The 25,899-nt window shown below is 40.4% G+C and overlaps 2 protein-coding genes across 2 annotated transcripts in view; one reads left to right on the top strand and one right to left on the bottom strand.

The window, feature by feature from the left end:
* The window catches only part of megf6 (multiple EGF like domains 6), a 42,626-nt gene extending 17,227 nt beyond the window's left edge, over positions 1-25,399 (top strand). The window contains exons 15-37 of the mRNA XM_044120289.1: positions 407-535; positions 932-1,060; positions 4,923-5,057; positions 5,384-5,518; positions 7,543-7,668; positions 8,019-8,150; positions 8,764-8,895; positions 9,175-9,303; positions 15,170-15,298; positions 15,984-16,112; positions 17,203-17,331; positions 17,463-17,591; positions 17,746-17,874; positions 17,984-18,112; positions 19,190-19,321; positions 20,290-20,418; positions 20,550-20,678; positions 21,578-21,706; positions 22,055-22,183; positions 22,299-22,427; positions 22,950-23,078; positions 23,200-23,328; positions 23,725-25,399. Of these exons, the coding sequence (XP_043976224.1) occupies positions 407-535; positions 932-1,060; positions 4,923-5,057; positions 5,384-5,518; positions 7,543-7,668; positions 8,019-8,150; positions 8,764-8,895; positions 9,175-9,303; positions 15,170-15,298; positions 15,984-16,112; positions 17,203-17,331; positions 17,463-17,591; positions 17,746-17,874; positions 17,984-18,112; positions 19,190-19,321; positions 20,290-20,418; positions 20,550-20,678; positions 21,578-21,706; positions 22,055-22,183; positions 22,299-22,427; positions 22,950-23,078; positions 23,200-23,328; positions 23,725-23,804 (2,936 nt within the window). The 3' untranslated portion in view covers positions 23,805-25,399. The remainder of the gene's footprint in view (positions 1-406; positions 536-931; positions 1,061-4,922; positions 5,058-5,383; positions 5,519-7,542; positions 7,669-8,018; positions 8,151-8,763; positions 8,896-9,174; positions 9,304-15,169; positions 15,299-15,983; positions 16,113-17,202; positions 17,332-17,462; positions 17,592-17,745; positions 17,875-17,983; positions 18,113-19,189; positions 19,322-20,289; positions 20,419-20,549; positions 20,679-21,577; positions 21,707-22,054; positions 22,184-22,298; positions 22,428-22,949; positions 23,079-23,199; positions 23,329-23,724) is intronic.
* Positions 1,113-4,419, bottom strand: LOC122833000 (EH domain-containing protein 2-like). The gene is made up of 6 exons (XM_044120290.1): positions 3,928-4,419; positions 3,653-3,829; positions 3,322-3,419; positions 2,509-2,921; positions 1,975-2,139; positions 1,113-1,879 (listed from the first exon to the last, which is right to left on the bottom strand). The coding sequence occupies exons 1-6, from the start codon at positions 4,146-4,148 to the stop codon at positions 1,316-1,318; spliced, it is 1,638 nt and encodes a 545-aa protein (XP_043976225.1). The 5' UTR covers positions 4,149-4,419; the 3' UTR covers positions 1,113-1,315.
* Positions 25,400-25,899: the final 500 nt, after the last annotated feature.

Below are 25,899 nucleotides of genomic sequence, written 5' to 3'. Positions count from 1 at the left end.
CTCATCTTGTATGTCTTGTACCTCATATTTCTTTATAATTCAGTACAGGACATCTCTGCTTTTCTATCATCAAAAGGCATGACGTGTGTGCTTCTTCAGTTTGTTTTAAGCAATCTTCCTAATGGAGACATAAAAGAGCCGTGAGGAAAGTTGGAGTTGAAGCAGGCACTGTAGGAATGTTGCTCTTTAACACATCCTGCTTGTTTGTGCCAGAGTTGGTTATGACGCTTGTGAGAATAAGAACCTCAGATGAGCACAAGATCAATCGCTGACCACTTCCTAACATTAAATGTGTTGTAGTTCTTGTTTTATGTTTTCGTGGCAAAAAAGTCTCCCTCTTTTAATTCATTGTTTAGTTTGGCATCTATAAATAACAAAGATGATTCTTTACATTGTTTGTCTCCAGCTTGTCATCAGGGGAGCTATGGGAAGTCCTGTAACAGCATGTGCCACTGTCTGAATGGAGGCTCATGTGACCCTGTGACTGGGAAGTGTCTCTGCCCTCTGGGGGTAAATGGCCAGTTCTGCGAGGACGGTTTGTATTCTCATATTTTGGAACCACAAAATGCTGCCTTCGAGACTATGGTTTTTTTTTTTTTTCTGAATGTTTTACTGGAATATAATACTGAAAAGCAATTGACATGCCCCATATTATAACTAAAGGGTCATGCAATCAAAACGGACAAGGTTGTAAACATTTAGTAAAATCTTTGCACCATATATAAAGAGGACAAAAAGATTTCAGAATTTTCTGGAACCAGAATTTTTTTGGAAAGTACAAAAACAAACTGGGACAGACAGGCATCAACATACTCTGTCCCAGCCTTTTGAAACGTAGCCAAAATCCATGAAAAGTTGACACATAACATGAAGTCCACTTAGGAGTCATTCCTAAATGTAACAAGTTCTCTGGCACTGTTTTCACTCACAGGTTGCCTGAGGGGCTATTTTGGAAAGAACTGCAGACGAAAGTGCAACTGCCCCAACAATGGACCCTGCCATCGACTTTATGGAGCTTGCCTCTGCTCTCTGGGATTATATGGTCGTTTCTGCCACCTCGGTTTGTGAAAAGTTGCAGGATTGAAAGCGTATTGTAATGACAAAAAAAATAATAATGATACAAATGTTTTTAATAAATTTAACACTCTTTATGTTAGAGAGTACAAAATCTGATAACTGCTCGAATGGACAGAGATAAGTTTATGAATATATAAACCCTGCGCACCGCAATCAGTAACATCAGGTTTGCTTAAAATATTTTGTACAAATTATACAAGTGATATCTCCTCAGTCTTTTTGATTCTGATAAAAAAGATTATGCTGGCGCATCGCTTGATGTACTAAGCCGCTTGGAGGGTGGAACCAGGTGGGAAGGCAACTCTCTGGGCAACCAATGTCCATCCAGCTTCCCCTCAATCAGGTGGACTGCCAACGCAAATTCCTCATTGTCCAGCATCCCATCTCTGTCTACATCTGCCAGTCTCCAGATGTGAGCGAGTACCGAATTGGGCAAATGAGTGGTCGTCATCCACTCTTTGACTTTGGCGCCACTGAGTTTGCCATCATGTGGACTTAGATTGTAGAAGATCTCATCATATTTAGGTTTGTATTTCTCCACAACCCATTCATCAGAATCGGCTTCGCTGATCTCATCATCTTTGAGCATTTCCTTAAACGGATCTCCCTTGAACTGATCACGCCGGAATGTTCCCAAAAATTCACCATCCAACACGGCAGGTAGCGATTTCTTCCTCTGCTCTTGCTGCTGGAATAAAGGGACCAGACTGGCTATGTCAGTAGTTAGCAGTTTGTTCAAGGAGTTCATCAGGCTTGGCTTCAGAGTCTTGAACTTTGAAAAATCTTGACCCAAAAGTTTCTCCTGAAAATGGATGCAAACTTGTGAGACTCACTGAAGGCAATAGGATAGAACAATCGCATGAAACATTTTATTTTAGTTAGAGAGAATTGTTTGACCTGCATCTTGGTGCAGTCAGGAAAGTCACCGGCTGGGACTCGATGCTCTTGCTGAATCTTCGTGAAAATAACAGGAAGCTCATAGATCAGGTTGTGCTTCTTGCTTTCTCTGCAAAAGATTGTTGGCATCTCCTGCTTTAGATGGCTGATAATGTGTGCATGAGCCTAGGAAAGGAGCAAATGAGAAGTTCATATGCACTCAATGTGGGCATAAATGTTACATTAACTTTAAAGCCATTTTTTTTCATCATGAACTGAAAACAAACTTTGTTAAGCACAAAACAATGGTGGACAAGGTTTTATTTACTGTGGATTTCCTGTCATCTAAATAGAAAAAAAGTTTAATTTACAGTGACATTTATATATATGTTTACCTCCACTTGTATCAGAATACATGTAATCATAATGGCATGAAAACTTCAGGGCACCTGATTTACCATTTTACCACAATTGGTAAAGTGGTAAATTTAATATCTATACATTCACCAGGTGAATTTATAGATATTAACCTTAAAATATGAGTGAGTTTTTTACCCTGACTAAACGTGCTCTCTTCACCAGGTCGTTCAGCTTTCTCACTGCGGCGTTGCGTGGCAGGTTCCTTATATCCGTTAGCAGATCTTCTTCCTCCAGCTCTATTAGATTGTAGTGGTCGCACCTCTGCCTCGGCTCTGACCAGAACGACCCAATATAAATTCGTAAGATTTCCGGGGTTCGGAACACTTTCCCCAGCGACCACATGAGGGCGCCATACACTCTCATGAGCTGTTGCGAGTCCACTCTGTCAGCTTTGTTGAGAACCACACGCAGCTTGTCCTCGTAGCCATACAAAGCTCCAAAGGCCCTGGTGAGCTCATCGGAGAACTCCAGTTTGTGTGCATCGAATAGCAGAATGATTCGATCCACACGCTCTGCAAACCAGCGCAGTACTGCTTGAAAGTCATAGCCTTAGGATAAAGAAGAAAAACACAAGGTTTTCATTAGTGTATCTAATGGGGAAAGCCATGCAGCCTTACAGCATGGAGGAGCATGCAGCAGTTCCCAATGGTCCTCACTGGTTTCTAGCCATTACTGTTACACCCACAGAAAAATTTGTCTATAAAACAAAGCAATGGCTGCTCAGTTACTCCCTGCTTGTCTCCTTACTAACGTCTTTCATCTGCTTTGCCTCTGACATCAGCTGAGTGATTTATGATGGGCCGGTCTTTTCTACTTCATTGCCTCTCCTATGACTGTACTCCTAAAGGAACATTAAAGCCGCAGTGTAGTCCACCCTTTACTGTGCGTGTGAGAATTTCTGGAGGAATAGTGATTTGTTCTACCAATGCCGAAAACAGTCTGTTTCACCTCGACTAAGTTTTCGTTTAGCGGCAGTCAAGATCCCAGGGGTGTCGATTATGCTGATACTCTCAAGGACTGGATTTGGCATCTGCACACACTGGAATCTGCAAAGAAAAAAAATCCATTTGAATTTGGTGTTACATCTCAGTTCATTGGTTTCCCAACAAGCACTGGAGTTCTGTCACTGCATGGGAACATGGGTGCATAAGATGGATTGATGTTTGGATATCACTGATGATAAATAATTGGTGATAAATCATTATTGAGAATTTCCAATGCATCTAAACATAGAGATGTCCTGGACTTAACCTTTTCTCTTAGACTTTGTCTTTATTACCTGTTTAGAAAAGAATTTCCGAAAGGGTCAAGGTTGCGAAAGGGTTTCTTGGGATCCACCGTGATGGCGTTCCCAGGGGTGACTCGCTCCTCTTCTCCATACATGAGTGCAGTGAAGCAGTCAGTGGTTGGCTCTGGCCCAACTCTGCTGCCAGGGAACTCTTCCTCTAGCAAATACCTGCAAATTCAGCAGACATAACCTACTACCAACATCTACCTTGGACAGAACACCCGCAGCCTAGCTGTATTACTAGTACTTTTAGTTTTGAGGCTTACCTGATAAAAGTCGTCTTTCCCGTCGAGTACTGACCCATTACCAGAACCATTGGCTTGTTGTCAAAGTCTGCATCCTCATAACTTGGTGAATGAAAGTGATGAAAGGAGTAGTGCTTCTCAATAGGCAGCAGCCTCTTATAGTAAAGATTCTTCAGCTCTTCTGTCACAACGGTAACATCTCCCAGTGTTTTCGGGCTGCTCCAGAACCTCCGGATAGACATGTTGAGAAAGTTTCCCTGTTCTCTTCGCGAGGTGGATGTTCTTCTGAGTTTAAAGACCAAACTGGAGAAGCGAGCGCAGAGAAGGAGTGTGATCAGAATCCTCCAGCTGTCTGCTCCATCCTGCAAGCGGGGACGTTGAGAGGGTGGAGAGGGTGTAACCGGAGGCTGCAGCTGCACCTAACATGAAGCCAGTGGTGGAGAGGGACTGGGTGGAGTGCAGTTCAGTGTTTGTTGTTAAGTAGGGACTATCTTGGCAGGATTCAGCTGTAGTGATTAGGGGCAAAGCAGTTCATCTGTACTCATACTCATATATTTGGTAGCTGTTGCTGTACGTGTGAAGAACAATGAGTTTAAGCAAGAAAATGTTGTTAATGGCTTCATTACATTAGGTAGTTTATGTCTGCAAATGCTGCAGAAAATACTGAAATACACACTCAAACATATGTGGTAACTGGGAGTTTACACAAAATTCAGTTAATGGTGTTAAAATTTGCTTGACTAAGACAAACAGAAATCTAATGTTATGATAACATGGCATGTTTGTTCTGCACATTCAAAGTGAAAGTTGATCATTCAGGTTTCCTTTCTGCATATTTTCTTAATTATCCTTTCAACTTAAGCAAATAAAAGTGGCCAACATATTTTGTTTTTGTTACAGAACATAAATACAGTGAGCGGTATGTTTTCTTTACCCTAGCACCGATTTGAGAACATTCTTTATTACACCTCCTCTGAATTCATGTCTTCTTTTCAACAACCCCGTCCGTCCCTCAGCTTGTCCCAAGTGGACCCACGGAGCAGGCTGTTCCAAGGAATGTAAATGTGTCCAAGAGCAATCCAGCGGCTGTGACCCAAAAACAGGAAGCTGTTTCTGTAAGCCTGCATATCACGGTCTGCTATGTGACAAAGGTATAGCTGCTTTACTCATTGCTACCTAAATTTGATGAACTTTGCAAACAGTTTTAGTCTGACTTATTCAGATGTTACTTTAGAGCTGATCATTTCACAGTTTAAAACATCGTGATAATCTGTTTTTGACGTAAGCCACTCAGGGAAAATATATTTTCAGTGATGCGGTTTACTTTGGAATGCATCTTTTCAAATAGTGTCTTATAAAAGAGTTAAAACAAATCAGGGTGAAAGTTGAATAACATGATTGTTTTCTGCAGTTTGCTTAGTAAAACATTGTATTTGCAGTCGTGCAAACCTCCCTTTTTTCCCATCTCCCAATGCAGAATGTGATCCAGGCTTCTTTGGTGCCGGCTGTGAACAGTCATGTGACTGTCCAGGTGGAGGGTCATGTGACCCTAAGACCGGACTGTGCAGCCAAAGATGTCCTGCTGGGCTTCAGGGGGACCAGTGTCAACTGGGTGAGACAAAGCATTGCTTTCATGTGTAATAAAGGACGCTCTTACATATTAAAAAATTCAGAAATGTGACATTAAATTATTTTGATTTAACCTTTGCTATCATACTCACATGTACTTTTCTGGTTAAAATATTTTTATTTTAAAGTGTAATGGTTTGAATGTTGATATTAGCAGATATTGTTGATATTGAATGTTGATTGCCATGTGAAGATATTGTTTGCATCCAGAACCTTGAAAAAGTATTTACATATTATTTTTTTTGGTTTGTTTTTTACATTTTGCTATGTTACAACCACAAACATCCTTGTGTTTTATTTAAATTTAGTGTGATAGACCAGCACAAATGAAATGCTAATTGAATAAATGCAAGTAAAGATCCAAAAAGTGATCCTTTGTGTTCACTTTTACTTTGATATATTTTCATAAAATTTAGTGCAACTAGTTAGTTTCAGAAATCACCCAGCAAGTAAAAAGAGTCCATATGTGTCTAATTTGTTGTCAGTATAAAACCAGATGTTCTGTGAAGGCCTCAGAGATTTGTTAGAGAACATTAGTGAACAAATGACATGATAAAAACCAAGGAACACAATAGGCCAGTCGTTCACAAAGATTTTCTGGGCCCCCCTATGGATTACAATAAACCCCCCTGCCCCCCAAAAAGAAAAGAAAAACAACTGGGCGCACACACATCGTTCAACCAGACATAAACCTATACTCATATTTTGTTTTCAAACTCCACTGAAGTTTATTTCACACTTCAGGTTGCAACAAAACACACTACAAACTGTCTTTACAATGAAACACTTTTTTGTAACGTTTTTTTTGTTTGTTTGTTTGTCATTCATCCATACCACTCCCCCCGGCCGCCCTGCAATAGCACTGCAATACAAAATACTCGTGAAAAATGGAGCACAATATGGGACCACAGCGGTAAACACTCTGTCACAAGTATAATGGAATTCTTTATTTTAAAGCTTATAAATATGCTTTATATTATGGCATAGTCCAGACCTAAAGACCAACATAATCTGAGAAAAAACTTTGAAACTGAACTTCACAGATGATCACCCATACTGTCTCATCAAAGTTGAGCTATTTTACAAAGAATAAGAAGAATCGGTGGACATTTTAATCTATGTAGAGAGCACTTACAGACAGACGTAGCCGCAAATAACATCAGCTACAAATAAAAGACGTTTTCACAAGGTACTGACTGAGGCATGCTACAATTTTTAGATAAAAAAAAACTAAACAAAAAAAAACACATTTTGGAAATCATAAATCCTTTTCTTTCAGCTTCACAATTCACAATTCTGACCTGTTTTATGTTGTGTTATGTTAATTGTAAAATCCCTGTAAATTATGTAAAGACTTCTTAAAATGTGCCAAAATAAGACAAACTTTATGAAAATAAATACTTTGGAGAGATATTATGCCTCATGTATTTTCACAGATAATCACAAATTGACATAAATTCTTTTCAATGATTTTCAGAATTTTTCTGATTATTTTTTATTATTTCTGATACTGTTGATTGCGTAAATTGATCATCACTTGGAATTAAAAAAGCCTAAATTTACTTAGTGAAAGTATTCTTCTTGGAATAAATTTGACAGCTGTGCTCCTGAAACTAAATGGTGAGTGTTTTTCAGGAATATCAATCTTGTGAACTGCACTACAACCCCCCCCAAAACGTATTGTAAAGTATTATTCATATTGAGGCTCAGGTAGAGCCAGGCCCACTGAGTTCTTCAAAGGCACATTAAAAGTAAATCATTGACATTTTTTGAATTTCCAACTCTTAGGTTCCAGGAGAGGTCATGAAAGGAAAGATCTACTTCAGTTTCAACTCCAGAAGCTATTGGCAGAGGCTGAACAAATAAACATCCTCTAAAACATTCTCTTTTGTGGCTTTCTTTCTCAACACAAAAAAAATCCCTGTCCAGGGTTTTCTCTAAAGCTGCTCCTCGAATGTTGAGTTATTTACCCCTCCTTTTAATTTCTTTGTGTTCAACTGTTGTTAGCCTGCCAAACAGGAAACTATGGCGAAAACTGCCGTCTGACCTGTGACTGCGGAGGAGCTTCCTGTGATCCTGTAACTGGAGAGTGCGACTGTCCTGCTGGGAAGAGAGGAAGTTCTTGCCAGGAAGGTGTTTATTTTGTTACAGTGTCTCTAACTAATAGTTTACAGAGACAGCACAACTCAGTGAAGTCCATTTTGAACTCAGCGGCTTTTGGAGCTCTGCATTGCTTCATCTTGTTAAACAGCAATTTAGTTATATTCTTCCTTTAGATCAAAATAGCTACAAATTGGGAGATAACTTGTTAAACTTATGCTAACTTACATAAACTTTTGTTAAACTTTTTCCTTTTTAATTTGTAACTTAGTCTTCATTAATCTTCTAATACATTTATGTGAAACTGCCATAAGGCTTAACAAAACTAACCAGCAGAAATAGATTCCTTCCCCATTGACGTGAACAAACTTTCTGCTTTACAGACTGCCCTGATGGTTTCTGGGGACTGAAGTGCCAGTTTTCTTGCAGTGTTTGTGAGAATAGTGGCTCCTGTAACAAGCAAACTGGTATCTGCAACTGCAAGGCAGGCTCCATGGGAAATCTCTGTCAAGAAGGTAAGTCTGCATATAAATGACAATGGAGCACTTATTATTATTGGGTTTTTTTGTGTTTTTTTTAATGAACAATAATAAAAACTTAAATGAGACATATTATTATGAATAATAACGACTTCCACTATAACTATTAGTGATACTGAGAGGTGAAGCAAATAAGTGAGTGAGCACTTTGTTCTCAAAGGTGATGTTTTAGAAGCAAGAGATGGTTTTATTAGGAAATAACATTTCCAAGACTGCCATTCATTCATGGTGTTTCTGGTCTTCGGTGGTCAGAATCTATTGAAAGTGCTCCATTTTATTCCGTCACTTACTTTATTACAACATTGCAAGGAAAAAAAATTGAGAGAATTTTAGAAGGAATATGTTTGTTGATTCTACTGAACAAAATTGAATTAAAAATACAACATGTCACAACATGTGAGTGTATGACTGGATACAGTGTCACCAAGTCATTATCTGTTTATGTGAAGTAAGTTGTGAGTTGAAAGTTTTATATACGCCTATGTTTTTGCAAATAAATCTGGCATATAAGTGTGGCAGAATAGTACAGAAAGAAAAGAAAAGAAAAACACATGGAATACATCAGTCTGTTTCGTCTTATTTTGTTCAGCATGTGAACCTGGTTTTTGGGGCCAAGGCTGCATTGGAAGGTGTCAGTGTCAGGATCGCTCTGTGGGCTGTGACCCGGTCAGTGGTCGTTGTGTGTGCGAACCAGGCTACACCGGAGACAACTGTGAAGACAGTAAGTTTGGAGTTCGGGGATAATGTCAGAGTTTAAAAACATTTAGTGAATGCTGCCACCATGGGGATAATTGTTGTTACTGCATCTTTAACTTAACTTTCGTGAGTTGCATATTGCACTGTTTATGGTTTTAAAAATGTATTTCATAGCAAACATAGCATGACACAAATTGAAAGGAAAATGTTTTACATTTTGTGCTTATTTCATGCTTGAGATTTAAAATTTGATTTTCTGTTGTGTTTCTAAATATACTTATGTTCCGGTCTTCCTGTTCCACAGAGTGCGTCAATGGTCATTATGGACATGGATGTGCTCAGAAGTGTCTGTGTAAGAATGAAGCCCTCTGCGACCATGTGAGTGGAGCCTGCATCTGCTCACCTGGATTCACCGGGTATCTCTGTGAAAAAAGTAAGCCTTTATGTCATTCATCATGTTTATTTTTTATGTAAAAGTTTCAACAGCTTCCACAACTTATTTTTTTAGATTTTTTTTGGATGCTGTCTGTTTGTTGTTTGACATAAGACCAGGTTGAACATAACCTAATACAATTCATAGATCTGCATGTGTGAATGATTGAGGCAGTGTCATTTGGGTTCGTTCTGTACAGATGCAGAAGAATGAAAAGCTTATTATTAGTTACTCAAAAGGTTATTTTGAAATTAGTAATCACCAGATCACCCATTTTCTGTCCATTTCCGTTCAGAGTCATTTAAGTTATTTCAAAAATATTGAGCCAAAGTCTGTGAAGTTATTAAAATTAGTGCCACATATGTAGTCAAATGAAAACTCTTTTTAAAAGATACATATATAAAAAAATGATAACAACGGTGAAAAATGATAACACCTAACTTTAATAACTCAGGCTTCTGCAGCACTTGCTTGCATGCAATCATTTGAGGTAGGTGCTCTGGAAAAGGAGCAAATCTAAAATATGCAGGGCAGTGGCTGCTGAGAACTGGAATTGAGAAACATTGGTGTCGATCTGTTATGTATATGAAACTGTCATGAAATGGGTTTGTTTGTAGATGGTGAGAATGACGTGGTGGATCCAGGTTGTGGTGAAAATTCTGATTTTAATGAAAATACAGAGAGTACAAAAGTCCATGCAGCACAGGTGAGCAATAAAGCCAGAAGCTCAGACGTTGGTAGAAACTGGAACTAAGACACAAAGAGACAAGGCAGGGTAGACAAGACACAACTCAATAAGGATCTGATGAGGAGCAGGGAACACAGGAGAGTTTAAATACATAAGGGCATAATTGGGGAGACAAGAGACAGCTGAGGACAATCAAGGAGAAGAAACAACAACACTGAGACTCAATGAACAGAAAGACACATACAAAAATCCATATCCTCACACATACCTGCTCTAGTAATAATTTGAAATCTAGGAAACAGAATTTATTACTTTGAAATCACTTTTTTATGCCTGACTGTATTATTACTGATTCCATTTAGCTTTACCGTGTATTTAATCGCTCTCCATTTATTGCTGTGGTACCATACAAATGAATGGTTTTCTAGAACCATATTTAATTTGTGGCATTGCTATTTACTGTATCCAACAATTTATGCTCAGATTCTTTATTTGTAACCATGTGTCGGCCTCAGACACCAACGTTCACAAACTGTTTAACTCCAAATACACTAGAGGGTGCTGTAGGACATTTCTTCATCTTTCACAGTTATGCTGAATCCAATGAATCACCAGCCTGTCATAACTGAAACCATTTTAAGACCGCACAAATCTTAAGATGTGATTTGTATTAGTCATTCTGAGACAGATGGAGTGTCTCTCTGCAGTCATGCTGTTGTAGCAAGCTATTCATGTAACTGTTCATCTCATCATCACCATGTTTGTCCTGAATTGCAACAGTCCAAAAAATTTCATCCATGTAACAAATTCATTCTTGATTATAGTCCTTTGGCTTGAAGTGGCCTTGTGTTATTACAGACCAAAAGATTTACTGTGAGTTCACTACCAGCCAATGAAATTCATACCACCTTCCAAGGATGCAGGGCTTCTTAAATCATGGGTATGTCACCCTGGAATAAAGCTTCACAACAGAACAGAACAGAGAACAGTCATAACAGTCTGATGGTCTCCTGTGCAGTCATCACTCTGATTGGATATTGTTATAGAAATGCAGCCATCAAACTGACTGAATTTCATTTTCTTAAGGTTTAAACAGAGGTGTCCAATTACTTGGTCTTCTGCAGAGTCTCTCTTTCAAGTTGGATTCTGGAAGGGCCTGGTTGGTGAGACGATCCAGATCTCTTCAATTTATCTGTTACTCAAAGAGAGCTTTAATAAACACTGGCAATCTTTACTGGAACAGATGTACTTCACATCTTGTCTTTCTTCCTTTTATGTTTTGGCAGCATATAATTTTAAACTAAAAGGGTTAAATGATAATCCAATCTTTAATGTGACCTCTGTTATTCAGTATGGGTGAAGAATCCCACACTGGTGGATTTTCATATAATCATGTGTATCCCCACAGCTTGTGTCACCCCTGCTGTCAACACTTTGAATGTTCAATTCAGTTCCAGTTCAGTTTATTCATATAGTGCGAATTCCCAACAAATGTAGTTTGGAGGCAGTTTACAAAAAAGTAATTTCAATTCATTCATACATACATCCTACCTGATCCTAGTAATTCAACTGTACAGCTCACGGTAGCTTAAAAAGTTTCTTTCTAAGGAACCCAGCAGATTGGATCAAATCGTTGATTTGCAGCATTCACTCCTTCTGATCGAACACATAGCAACAGTTGAGTCATCACTACAGCAATCCCTCATACCAACCTTGCATGTAGCGAAAGTGAAGAGAAAAACCCCCTACCCTTTAACAGTAAGAAATCTCTGGCAGAACTTGATTCAATACAATCTGCCTCAACCTACTGGAGTCAGAGCAGACACAGACAATTGACAGAATTATTTTCAAAGTTCATGAAAGTAAAAGTTAGTAAGGGGAGAGGAAGAACTATTGGTACACATGCTATCATTCTGGCAGTAGGACAACTCTTAGCTTTCACGCCAGAGTTGCTTGTTAAATGTAAAGCATACCATAGTTCCTTTACTCGGATAGCCCACATCATTTTAACAAGTGTGAAAGTTCAGCTGATCTCTGCCAGGAACCAAACAAGGGAACTTTAGTCAAGACTAATGGAAATCTCATTCATGAAATCCTGCTAATGACCTCATTATTTGACGTAGGTGTGATGCAGTAGAGATACATCTAAAAGTTGCAGGAGACCGTCCCTTGAGGCCTGGAGTTGCCTACCCCTGCCTTAGAATATAAACATGCCCACAACATCACAGATCCTCCACTATACCTAACAGTGGGTCTGAGGTGGAAAGGCTTAATCGTAGTCTCATCTGACCAAAGCACATGGTTCCAGTCACAAAGTCCAAGAATCAACCTCCTCATTTACATTTGTGATGGTAAAAATATATATATTTTCTTCTAGTATTCATCCTAAACAATTGGGTAGAGACTTGATGATGTAATTGTTTTCTGAGGTTTTGATATTTTTACCTTCTCTTGCCATCGTGTGGTGTTAAGATGAACCTGGGTCTGCATCTGGTTTTGTTTATCACAGTTTGAGTTGTTTTAAACTTTTTACCTATTAAAAGAGCTGACTTTATTCAAGCAGCTCTTTTCTTGTTTCTCTTTTCAAAGTTATAATGATTAATGTATGTCTTCTTACTTAAATGGTAAGAATATTAAAATAGTCATATAGTCTACATTTCCCCATTTAAAGAATAACAAAACGACAAAGACTTCTGTGTCATGCGGTATTTCCCCAAGGGGAAATATATTACTTCATGGACACAAAAGGTAAAGCATAGGTAAAATAAAGTCAAAGTTGTATTTCTATTACTAGACATATTAGAAGTGGCAACAAGTAATAATGAATAAATCTCTCTTGCAAATGAGATTTTAGATCTCAATGAGGCAACCTGCGTAAATGAAGATAAAATAATAATAAAAAAAACAGTACAAATTGTGTTTTTTATTGCTTTTCACCTTGAAATTTTTCTTCCTGTGTCAAACCGTACTGCTGCAATAAAAAAGGACTTTTTACACCTCTTTACCAGGGGTATGAATAATTGTGGAGAGTGCTGTGGCTTCATGGGGATTCCTACATACCATGTGACTTTGTCAGAAGCCTTGTTGTTGTGCTGGTGCTGATGGAAAACATTTGAGTCAATTATTATTAAAGAAAAGAGGCCTATTTTCTGTGTTACGACTAGAACTTTTACTTCTCCAGGTACAATTAATGTGGATTACGCTGCTCTGCGTCTTTGATGTTTGCTACAAAATGCTGCCTTTTTGTTTGCAGAAGAAAGAATTCCGGCTCAACGAACGTCGAAACATCCGTGTTATTGTTGCTTGTTTAGTTGTTGTTTAGGCCCTGATTGGCACCAGGAAGTTTTATTCTGTGTTCTGTCTCTCCGGTCTGTTTCTGTGTGTGCTCTCACTGGTTGTGTGGTCCCTGGACCTTCTTTATAGTCTGACAGCAGTGGCTCTTACACAACCAGGGATCTGGAAATAATCCCGCTGTCTTAAAGAGCTCATTTAGTCAAGAGATGGAGGCTTTCATTGATGGCCTGTATGTGCATTGGGGTGTGTGTATGTGTGTGTCTGTGTCTGTGTGTGTGTAGCTTTTGCTAAAACATCTGTTCCTACCTATAAACAAAGAATCATAGGTAAGAGTCTATATTTATAAACACTATATGTCAATGCTCCACTATTAGAGGCCACATTGGTGCTTTGCTGTGAATATGAATACTTGCTGCCCCCTGCTGGCATGAAAAAGTGAAGTAAATATATGTAAGGAGTAGAGGATGTGTTTCACTATAAATGTTCATATTTTAATGTGCAGAGCCACTGTAGAATTTGTAAATAAATATGCCAGTGTAATCCTCTCCTTGTTGCCATGGTGTCAAATTCAGTCCAGACAATAAACAGACAATAAAGTGTCCATTATGCTACCGCTAAGTTAACGTACAGCTGTTTTAAGATGACAGCATCCTCAGTGGGCCAGCTTCAATAAAACTGCTCTCTAACCACTTCTAAGACATTCAAAGACGTCATGCTGTCAGCGTGGGAACACAGCAGTGACCAGGCAAGAAACTGCTGAGCAGGAAAGACGCTTTCACCAGTTTAAAGCCTTGAGGTAAAAGAGCTGAAATGAGGAGGAAAGGAAAAGGTGATGTGGCATTAAAGAAAGATTTCCCCCCCCCCTTGGAAAATATTCATCAAATTTCTTGCTCAGGTTTGGCAGTTGTAGCAGAAAACCAAGGCACCAAGGAGGAAGCAGATCATTTTGCCCCTTCACCATTTCCTCCCTGTACAGTTCTGTTCCTATTCCTACCTTATTGGATGTGAATGCCAGCTTCCATGGGGGTGTTGATATCAAACTCTATGACACCAATAAATCATATCTACTCACAGAGGGTTCATCAGAATAACTTTGGTTAAATCAAGTGTCCTAATCAGTTATATCTGAGGAGTCAGATTGTTGGTCAGAAATAAACAAAATGGCAATAAACTGTAATATAAAGTTTCAATGGATGGTACACAACTAAATTGTATACTATACACATTTTTGTTGTTTAGTTTTAGCTTTTGCCCAAATGAAGTCATGCTTGCTGACAATATTTACATCCTGGTGGTGGAAAAGGCCCATTCATGCTCCAGCCTCTGGCTAGCTTCTTTTTTGAGAGTGGACATCATGCTTAGAAAACTCTGTGAGTGTCACTTGACTTTGTGCACACTTAAACAGTCTTTTTAGCCCTCACTGAGAATGGGAAACAGACCCTCAGACTGGCATCTGCTTGTTTCTGCAGCAGCATCGTAGGTGTGTGTGTGGAGAACAGTAACCAGGCTTTGCTTTACCGTAGGTTGGAGGGGCCTGTGCACACAGCAGGTGCTCTATTTACCGGCTTTTCGTGCCCCCTCTACCCTAAAGAAAGGAGGGGGCTGGGGGAGGCCTCTGATCCACCATAAACTTTGATGTGGCCCAGATCCACCACACATGTGGGGGACAGGAGCTCACTTAACGAACGCAGGCGCTCAGCTGCCGCCGCAGCGTGGTACTCCAATTTGATATTGGTATTTTGGGGAGATGGCAGGACTGAGAGGGAAAGTAGGAGGGGAAGTGTAAGACTTTTTAGAAAGAGAGAGAAGAATGTGAAAAAAGCTGGCATCAAACCTTTTGCGCTGCCAGTTCTAACCAGTCGGATGTTTTATCTCGGCCCACAGCGTGCCCGGACGGCTTTTACGGGCTTGACTGTGGCCAGATGTGCGAGTGCAGGAACGGTGCCCGCTGCCACCACATCACAGGAGCCTGCCTGTGCACCGCCGGCTGGGCAGGACCACACTGCATTCTGGGTAATGGAAGCCACATCATTAAAACAGGGTGTGAGGGAGGCCCTCGCTGCGGCCCTTCACGACATCCTCTCCTAAAAGCACAACTAAGATGTGTTTGTAAACAATTATCTATATAATGAGACATTGCCAATGACTTTTTTAGGGATGCGTAAGGGAGGAGAGTGGAGGGAGGACGAGAGTGCCCTCTGGCACCCGGGGTTTAATTGAGGTCTATTCTGGATAAATGCACCCACATGTATATAGAGATCAGAATCAGGGAAGGGAGAACATAAGTTGGAAGAGTCTTTTAGCAGCTAACCAATAAGTGTTTTCATGTTGAAGTTTCTTGAGGATTTCATGGCTTTGTTTTAATGAAGCCTGTGAATTGCCCACTAAAATTCTAAGTCTGTGATTCTGCAGTTTTATTCATGGCTTTGCTTTTTCCGCAGCCATTTTGTGGTTCCAGCTATCAGAGCTCGAGTCAGCAGAAAGCCACTAATATGAGCTAATGATCTATCTTTGCCATTTGGGCATTTTGGTTTTTTCCTCAAGCACCAAATGTAAAGTTCACCTTTCAGTTAGCAATGCGTTTATTTGAAACCAACCTTGCTGAAGATATAACACTAAAGCTTGGTCTTCTGCAGTTTTCCTGTAGAGGACTTTGTGTTGCATGGTAATTGTGCCCACGTATGTTTTGCTTTGTCAGAATGCCAAAAAGGTAGATTTGGAGAAAACTGCGGTCAGACCTGTAAGTGTCAGAATGAGGGCAGTTGTGACCACGTCACTGGGCGATGCAGCTGCACAGATGGTTGGACTGGAGCCCACTGCCAACTGTGTGAGTATTTCACCACTTCAGTAACTTTACAAACTTCATAGCCATCAATGGTTGGATGAAAATAGGAAATTAATTTACAACATGTCTGCTCATCCAGTAGCACGATAAATAGAAACACAATACACAACACAGCACTTATTTTGTACGAGGAGAAGACCGTTACAGAACAGCCCAAGTCTGATACATCAGTGTCCACAAAGTGTAAAGTGGAATATGACAGACAGCAGTGCTTATAGTTTTAGTTTATTAAGCCTAACCATAACACATAACAGCAGGTACAAAAGAGATTCTATGTCTCATTTTCTTTATGGCAGGGAAGAAGCTGGAAATCTATAAAGAGAGGATGATCCAAACATAACATGACAGAGGTAACCTTCCTCAGCACCTGAAAGTCCACAGATTGGACTTGCGTCCTCACCAAAATCTTACCAGCCACCTCAGTCTGTGTGCCAAGTCTAGTCGTATTGGCCAGAGACAAATTAAAAGAAGAGCAATCATTTCAGAAGATTTCCTTAAAAGTACAGATTTGGATGGACTATTTTTGTTGCAGCGATAACATGAAGTAAAAGAACAGGGCTAGAATACCCTCCAAATGCTTTAGCATTCAGTATACAGTCGCTGATATATAGTAGGAAAAAGAAACATTAAACCTATGGTGAACCAGTAGATGAGTGCAACTCATTGGACATCCATTGGCTGTCGCACACTGAGACCTACTAGTGTTTCAAAAAATATCAAACATCTTTTAGTGACGTAGGAGTTTTAGTATTTGCAATTGGAGCAACAACTGACTTTCTTCATACCTCTGGAACCTTCTGCTTAAGGAGTGATTAGATAAAGACGTGAGGAAAGAGGCTGCACAATATCTCAGTATGGTTTTAGCACATGACTACATACAGTATTACCAGGCCCTGCATTTTTAATAAACTTGGTCAATTTAAAAATAAAGTTTTATACATTTTTATATGTCCTATATGCTTTTATATGTCCTCAGTATGCAATTATAAGACAGGTAGCTATAATTCAACGTTGCGATATACAATGAGCTCTTTTTAAAATTCTTTTTAAAGTTTTACCTTTGTGTATGCAGCTTGTCCACCAGGACATTATGGGGAACAATGTTCTAACAAGTGTCTGTGTCAAAATGGAGGCTTCTGTCACAGCGTGACTGGCCAGTGCTCCTGTCCACCTGGACACACAGGGGCTGCCTGTGAGTTAGGTGAGTCAAAAACAAACAAAAGCTAGATATTAAAAAGGCTTTCAGAGGGGATTCTCTTGATTAGATAATAAAGTGTCCCGGTTATGCATTTTCTAAGTGAATAATATAATTGCTTGGCTTTACTCTGACAGAGTGTGAAGAAGGAAACTATGGCGAGAACTGCACACAAACATGTGGATGTTTAAACGGAGGGAGTTGTGACAAGGTGACTGGAAAATGTCTGTGTCTGCCTGGTTGGATTGGAGAGAACTGTCAATCAGGTGAATTTAGAACCTCTCTATGACCGCACATTGACATTGAAAGGCAGATGGAAAGAGAGGCCCTCTTCCCACAACTTGAATCTGTGGTTGCACTTCTTCAGTAACCGTGGCTTGAATTCATTCTGATCACGAACGCCCGTGTGTTTCTCTGAAGCCTGTTCTGAGGGATTCTTCGGGGACCGCTGCGAGCGGAGGTGCGACTGTGCCCACAGTTCCAGTTGCCACCACATGACGGGTCGCTGTGAGTGTCGGCCAGGCTGGAGGGGAGCCAGGTGTGACAAACGTGAGTGGATGTGTGTGGGGGGAGTGGGATGAAGAAACTGCAGTGGCATGAATGAGGCAGAATAGAGGATTTTCCTGAGATAATTGGGTTTCCCTCCACGGACCATCAGCCTGCCTTCCTGGGTTCTACGGCCCTTCCTGTGCCCGGCGTTGTCAGTGCCGCCCTGGGGTGCCCTGTCACCACAAGACGGGGAGTTGTGGCTGCCCAGCTGGACTCACGGGGTTCGGATGTGAGAAAAGTAAGAACAAAAGAGAACATTGCTGTCAGCAAAATATATTTATCTTTAGTGGCCAGGTGAGTAGCTGTCAGTTTGCCCACTTCATGCTGATTAGAATTCCCCTTCTTTTCTCCGGCTCCTGGGAAAGTTTACAGTTTACTCCATTCTAGGAAATGCACTCCACCTCTATGTGAGACCCTCACTATCACAGGACTGTATGAGAATGTTTCATTATTTATACCATACCCTGTAGGGCTGTATACGAACAGCTTCACTAGCCTCACTGCTCCTTCAAACCCCCACCTCACCACCCCACCTCCCTTCCTCTCCTCACACACTCCCTCGACATCTGATAAATGTTACACACCGGTTGCCAAGTAAAACAGAAGGCATTGTTTTTGTCTCCTCGGCGGCGGATAAGGGCTTTTGGAAGGCAGACATGCATAATGACAGCGCTGTAATTGCCTCTTTAGTCTGGAGTCCTTTCTTATCTGTCCCCCTCGCTGCCTTCTGCTGCTGCCTAACTGAGTAGCAGAGTGCCGCGGTCTCACCCGAAAACACGTTTGGTTCACAGATTCATCTTGGTCACTATGACTGATTGTCCGGGGACTTCATTCATTATTGTGATGAGTGTATATGCAGATAGGCGGAGAGGGTGTGTGAAAGAATGTCCGGCCGGGTTCGGGCACAAGGGAAAGTTGCTGGGAGTGCTGGGTTTGTTACCAGTCAAGTGCTGAATGCCTCGCTGTTTTCACAGAATTATCTAAAAGAGAGGAAAGGGAAATGGCACGCGTCTTTGTTCCCACAAACTGCTGAATGTGTGCACGGCTTAAGGTCTTTTCTCCACAACCAGGCAAAGCTGGACAATGTGATCATTTAGTGTGGTGGCGCTTTACCCGTTAGTTATTTTTACCTGCAGATTTAGGATCCCAGAAGCGTCGGAAACCAAAACAGATCACCTGTATAAGTCTCAATAATTTTTGTCTCTCCTTTTGATGTTGTACATGACCTTGTTAATCTGTAGCTAAAGAAATGCTCTCCATGGCCTTTGTTTTCACATGACTGTAATGCTGGATGTGTCTGGTTGTGTCATCCCAGCCTGCTCTGTTGGCACGTTCGGACAAAATTGCAGCCAGCTGTGCCGATGCTCCGGGCTCCAGGAGCAGTGTGATCCCGCGACAGGGAAATGCAGCTGCTCACCCGGCTACTATGGGCCACGCTGTGAGCTTCGTGAGTCTGCTGTTAGTAATGTGATGTCAGCATGACATATTTCAAAGCATGGGCTTTTGTTTTCCATTTGCCTGGGCAACTGACGGTAGGGAACAAGCCAAGAAGGTGGCATAGTAAATTGCAGAAGAGTTCACATTTTGTCATTTCATAAACACACACCTTAGGTTATTTTATTGGGATTTTGTGTGATAGACTGAACACAAGTTTATGCATTACATAAAGAGGAAGGAAAGTGGTGCATGATACTCAAGAGTTTTTACAAATAAAAATCTGAAAAGCATGGTAGGCATTTGTACACAGTTCCCTAAGTCAGTACATCATAGAACCTCCTTTTCTGCAGTTGCAGCTACAAGTAGCCTTTTGAGGGTATGGCTGGATGGAGAACATCTGTAATCATCAGCTTTCAAGGCTTGTCACAGATTCTCAGTTGGTTTTAGCGTAGGCCTTTGACTGGGTCATTCTACTGTAAGAGCGTGTTTTAGACCTCCTTAGTCTCAAGTCATATACAGCCTCTTCCAGGTTAACTTCCAGGATGAGCTCCATCCATCTTCTCATCAACTGTCAGCTTTTTTCTTGAGTAGCTATTGTTCTCTACAGTAATGCCTGAGCTCAATGTTCTAAATGTTAAGTCATCTCCATATGGCAGCCAACCACAGGCTAGAGTCTTATACTCACTTTTTTTTCTTTTCACATGTGTGCATAACTTGGACATGAAAATAAATGTAACTATTTACAGTTCAAGCCTTAATATACTGGAAAAATAAGTGTAGGAGTGATTATGCATGGCCTTTAAGCTTATGCTTTTTTTCTAAGCTGCATGGATGCTTTTCTCTGGTATTTAACACTGAAAGAGTCAGAAAAAACATCCTCATAGCATGACGCTTAAAAAAAAAAAGATTCATTAGAACCCCTAAAACTAAATAAAATCACTGTTGTTTCTCTTTCCGGTTGTCCTGTGTGGCCTCCAGGGTGTCGAGCCGGTTCATTTGGGCCAAACTGCAAGTCCAAGTGCACCTGCATCAATGGCGGTCGCTGTGACTTTAGGACTGGGACATGCTATTGTCATCCGGGCTACATTGGAGCTGACTGCAGTTCTCGTAAGTTGAAAGCAAAACCTCAAAAATCAACTTATTTACTTCAAATTGAAGCCAATATGTTTGTTTTAGAAATAATATCTGCTAACAAAGGAATAACTGTTTAAGTCCTACAAAGTCATGTGCTTGTGCAGGTTGTCCAGGTGGATACTACGGGAAGGATTGTGCAAAGCTGTGCTCCTGTGCTGAAGGAGCGCAGTGCCATCCAGTAACTGGAAGGTGCATATGTGGCCCTGGAAGGACAGGGGCATCATGCCAACAGGGTAAGCTGTTATTTTTGAGATCAAGCTACGTTATACCACATGGTAGAAAAATATGTTTGCTCAAATACAAAGATCACAAGGTGCACGAATTTTTGCAGCTTACCAAAGGTTTTTGGTAAAAATAAACGTCCATCTTTGAAATCGTCAGCTTATTATTTAACTTTGAGTCACACCATGTCACAGATTTCAACCCATGCTTTTCTTCTGCTTTTTATCTTTTACTATTCCCATGAGTAAACAGAGACTCACCACTGAGGCAGACATGCATCATTTGAAACCATTGGCTTTAATGAGTTCTTTGGAAATGAGAGACCCAACAGAGACTGACAAACAAGCAGCAAAATGAGGGTGTAGTTTTCAACATTTTTCACTGTATATTGAAGGAACAAATTCTCCATTTCCTCAAGAGTGCGGCCTCTCATGATCACAGGGTTTTTATTCCCGGGAAACAGGAGGCTGAGCCGAGCTTTCTTAATCTCTCCTTTTATCAGCAATTCAGCAGGATTGCAGACGGGGGGTTTCCAGTTCTGCTTGGGCTAAATGTTCTCCTCCTCAGCCTCCTGCATGTACTTGAACATGCCACCTCTTAAGTTGCTTTTGTTGAATGTTTACAGAAACCTAAAAGTAGCTCATTCTCTGTGTTCCGTGTCACTGGATTTGGCAAGCATGCAAACAAATAAACACGGGAATCAAAGATGTCTTGCTTATTGTTTTCCGGACACTAAATTACCCAAAGAAACATGATTATTCTTTTATATCAGTGCCAAATTAGGTTAGTTTGCCATCTCCGTAATGAACTGTTGGTTAAATAAACATGATGACTTTCAGTACAGTGTTGTAAGTGTGTGTGTTTGAGTAGGACATGCCAGTTTGTGTATGACTTTGTGTTATTTCTGCAGCTTGTCCAAAAGGACGCTATGGCCTGCAGTGCAGGTACGCCTGTAGCTGTCAGAATGGAGCTGTGTGTGATCCTGTTGATGGGTCCTGTAAGTGTGGACTGGGCTGGACTGGACCCCAGTGTGAGACAGGTATTCTGAGCCAACAGAGGTACACAGCCACATAGTTTTACTTTATTGTACCGTGGCTGTTTGCAATTCAGAAAATCTCTGTGGTTTAAGACATACAAAGTGGTACGTTTTTGGTCAGGAAACCTACAACCTACATATATTGTGTTTTTATTTTAAAAAAATGGATGCTACTAAAACACCTTTTATTTTGTTTAATCCCTATTTACTCACACGATGCTGTCTATAATTTCTATTTATTATAGTCTTCCTTAATTATTTAGAAGGAGTTTAACAATCTGTTTTTGCTATGTCAAAAACGGTGTTAACTGCTTATATCCATTTCTGTTGTAACTTTGTGTATTTGTTCAGCCTGTCCTGCAGGAAAATATGGCCCTGACTGTGCACAACACTGCCAATGTCTTAACAATGCAACTTGCAGACGTTTTACTGGCAGCTGCAGCTGTACTGCTGGGTACTACGGCGACTACTGTCAACATGGTAAGCGAAGTCTTACAAATCCTGATTTTAAGCTGACTCATGAATGCTTTGGTAATAACTGAATGAACAGGTAATTTGAAAATTGTAACTTTGCCTTGATAACTTTTTTTTTCAGAGTGTCCTTCTGGATTTTATGGGTTGAACTGTCAGTTCACATGTGACTGTAACATGGGCCAAGCATGTGATCATGTGACAGGCAAATGTTTGTGCCCACCAGGCTTTTATGGCTCACAATGTGAAAGACGTAAGTATAGTACATGTGGCTACCCATAAGTGTAGTATGAAACAAAATGTTTTAAAAATGAATCAAGATAGCAGCTATCAAGCACCAGATGCCTGTGTTAAAGAGGGTGTGCTATTTTATTTTCCTTTGTACATAAAAGGAATAAATATTGTAATATAAAACCGACCAGGGAAAATGTCTATATTTTCTGTCACAAAGACAGAAAAGGCTTTTCTTTTTTAGGTGATTGAGACAATTTTTTTTATTTACCTCTTTAGATCAACAACCTTTAAGCAAGTTTTAATTGCATAATTATAAGAAGGGTTTGATTGTATTAATAATAAATGCAGAATGCCTTGCAGTTTGTTGACTACGTGACTTGATAGCCACAGATAAGTTAGACGAACATATTAGGCATGTGGTCATAATGTTAAGGTTAATCAGTGTATGCTACAGAGGCAAATTATTAACTATCATGATGATGTGAAAATGTTCAGAAAAATAATGGTATATTTGTGTGTGTGTTTTCATTTTGACTTGTAGAATGTGAAAATGGCAGCTTTGGACTGAACTGTATGAAGTCCTGTAATTGCGCTGATGAGGCATCATGTGACCCATCCACTGGTAGATGTCTCTGTCTCTCAGGCCAGTGGGGAGAGAGATGTGAAAAAAGTAATCTCAGAACCATAGTTTTTGTTAGCTCTCTTAACATTCCTGTTATTTCATCTAATGCAGCAAATTCCTTCATTTCCTAAGCCTTATGTTTTCCCTCCCATTCTGCCTCTCCTGTCAGGCTGTGATGGAGACCACTTTGGCCCCAACTGCTCCCTGTTGTGCCAGTGTTTCCATGGTTCCCACTGTGACAGGGTAAACGGCAGATGTCTCTGTCCGCTCACCTGGCTCGGATCGACTTGTAGCAAAGGTAAACGTGAGTTCCTTATTGCTTTTCACATTTGCACCGACATAAAACGCCGAAGCTAAAGCGAAGCGGGACATAAGGTCGAAGGCTGTAAAGCTGAACCAGCTTCGGTGAAATACTGTGTCCTGAAGTGTGAGAGGCTGAGCACCATCACTCTGCATGTCACCCTGTCTCCCTCAATAGGTGCTCCTTTCTCCTGACAGCTATTTTAATCTGCACTCAGCATGAGGCTAGGCTTTAGGCTGTCTTCGTTTTACCTACTCACAGCAAAGCGCACGGGGGAGACTACAGAGCATTTACCTCCTCTCCAGAAACCCTTGAACATTTGCTTTTGATTTTCAACTAGTACTGATGTCTTTTTGCATATTTTTTTTCTCCTCCCCTGTCTTCCATTTTCAGCACGGCTGCACCAAACCTCAGGAGTGCTGAATATGTCTGTGTCTCACAGAAATAGAAGAACAGGCAGCAAAACCACATAACCCAAACAGAGGTGAAAATTCCTGACTGGACACTCAAAGTCGGGACTTGGCTCTGCGTAGCTTTGCTCTGATCATCTTTGAGAAGCTTATATTGGATCTATGGAGCTGGTACTCGGTTGTCAGAGGCTGGCACTCCTTCACCGAGTCTGAGACAATCAACCACAGATACCAGCATGTGAAATGTTTCTGGAGGACCATAAACTCAGGTCTGATTCAAGGTGGTTTTACAAGCCCAACACACACAAATACCTGCAGAACAGTTGATACTTACAGTGAATGAAATTGGATCCTTTTGACATACATTGAGTCAGTAATGATCTATTTCACAATAAAACAATGAACTCAGCAATTGTTCAATATCATTCTTGCATTTCAAACAAACTTTTAGTGTGTAGAAACAACGTTATAAGATACTTTAAATTAAAACCATTAAAATAAGAGCAATTTCGTAATATTTTTCAGAAGTAAATGTACAGCTACCGGAGGACTCAAGCAATAGAAGAATATTGTCGGGTACCAAAGGAACAAGAAAAGTATTCTTACTTTTGGAAACTCCAGTCTTTGTGGGCTGGTGTCTTGCAAATTTTAAATGTCTCTCTTCTTCAGCACAGCTGTGTCCAATATTAGCTCATTAGCAGAGCTTTGTAGAGGTTAACTGCATGCTAGTGAGGCAGTTTCAACATTTCATTCAGGTGTCTAGGACAAGTGGCACATCTAAACGTTGCAGAACTCTGGCCTTCGAGGACTGCAGTTTGAGACCACTGGTTTATACACTTTGGATTTCTTTGCGATTGTATGGGGTTGTTCAACATGAAGTAACAGTAAAAGAAAAATGTGAATAGCTTTCAAAAATCTAAAGTGTGTGGCATGGATTTGTATTAAGCCCTCTTTAAACTGGTACCCTTTAATAAAATCCAGTGCATCCAATGATTCAGACATAGCTAAATCAGAAGAGCCCACTTATGTTTAATTTAATCTCAGTTTTATTCCGGCTGTTCTGTGAAGAACTCAGGAGTTTGCTAAAAAAACAAAACAAAACACACACACACACACACACACTAGTGACGGAGTTGAATCATGAAGATCAAGAAGCACAAACCATAGGACAAGCCAGTCAAATTTGTCCTAAATGCAGAACTCTGCATGGATTTCATGACACCATGCTCATGGTGAAACATGGTGGTTAGAAAGTTAAAGTCCGTCTTGGTACGAGCAAATTTTTCAATCTGTTAGACGGTTTTTTCTCTCTTACAATTGTCCTTTTTCTCATAAGATAAAACTTGTTTCCAGCTCCACGTCTTTGAAGTCAGAGTACATGACGTGTACAGCCAAAGAATGTTTTGTATATTCATAATATTTAAGTAAAACCTTGTGTCTGCGTAATTTTTTCCTGTTACATATTACATGAGAAAAAATATTTTAGATTAGTCATTTTATTGAAACAATTTAGCTCAGGCTGTAATGTATCATCTCTACAGTTTATTTACTCAAAAACTCTACAAAACATTGGAAATATATTTTATTTAAGCTTCTTTATCAATTATCTTGTTGTCTTTTTGCTTATAATTAAAACACAAATTCCATTCAGTGGCCAATCTGGGTCATTTCAGCTGTGCTTTATTGCATAAAAATTGTGAAATGTGTTTTGTTAATATTTTCTTCTGTGTTCTTCTGGGGTTTTGTTTCTTGCAAACATTGGAGCTGTGCATCTTCTACTATAGTGTTTTTGTATCAATTTCAATGAATTTTGAGTACAACAACACTGTGCGTGTTTGTGTGTGTGTTTGTGTGTGTGTGTGTGTCTGTGCACCTGAGATATGGTCTTGAGTTGTGTGTCTGACCGTGCGTGTGTGTGCGTCAGATAGCAAGTGCACACTTCCCAGTGACATTTTTCAAATTCACTGGAGCATGTCCACGACTAATGGCCACAGGCAAATGTGGTCCGGCAAAGCGCCTGGACCGAGCTTTCTCCCCCTTTTCCACCATCCATCCAGCATCCCCGGGGTGAGTGATGGGTGAACGGACTCACCAGCGAAGGATCGAGCCCCCTTACCTCACGCACACACACAGATCCAGCCTCCGGTGTGGCTGATGG

This window comes from Gambusia affinis, linkage group LG06 (genome assembly GCF_019740435.1).
Source record: "Gambusia affinis linkage group LG06, SWU_Gaff_1.0, whole genome shotgun sequence".
Lineage (NCBI taxonomy): Eukaryota > Metazoa > Chordata > Actinopteri > Cyprinodontiformes > Poeciliidae > Gambusia > Gambusia affinis.
Note: the sequence above shows the minus strand (reverse complement) of the source record. Positions and strands in the feature narration are given on the sequence as shown.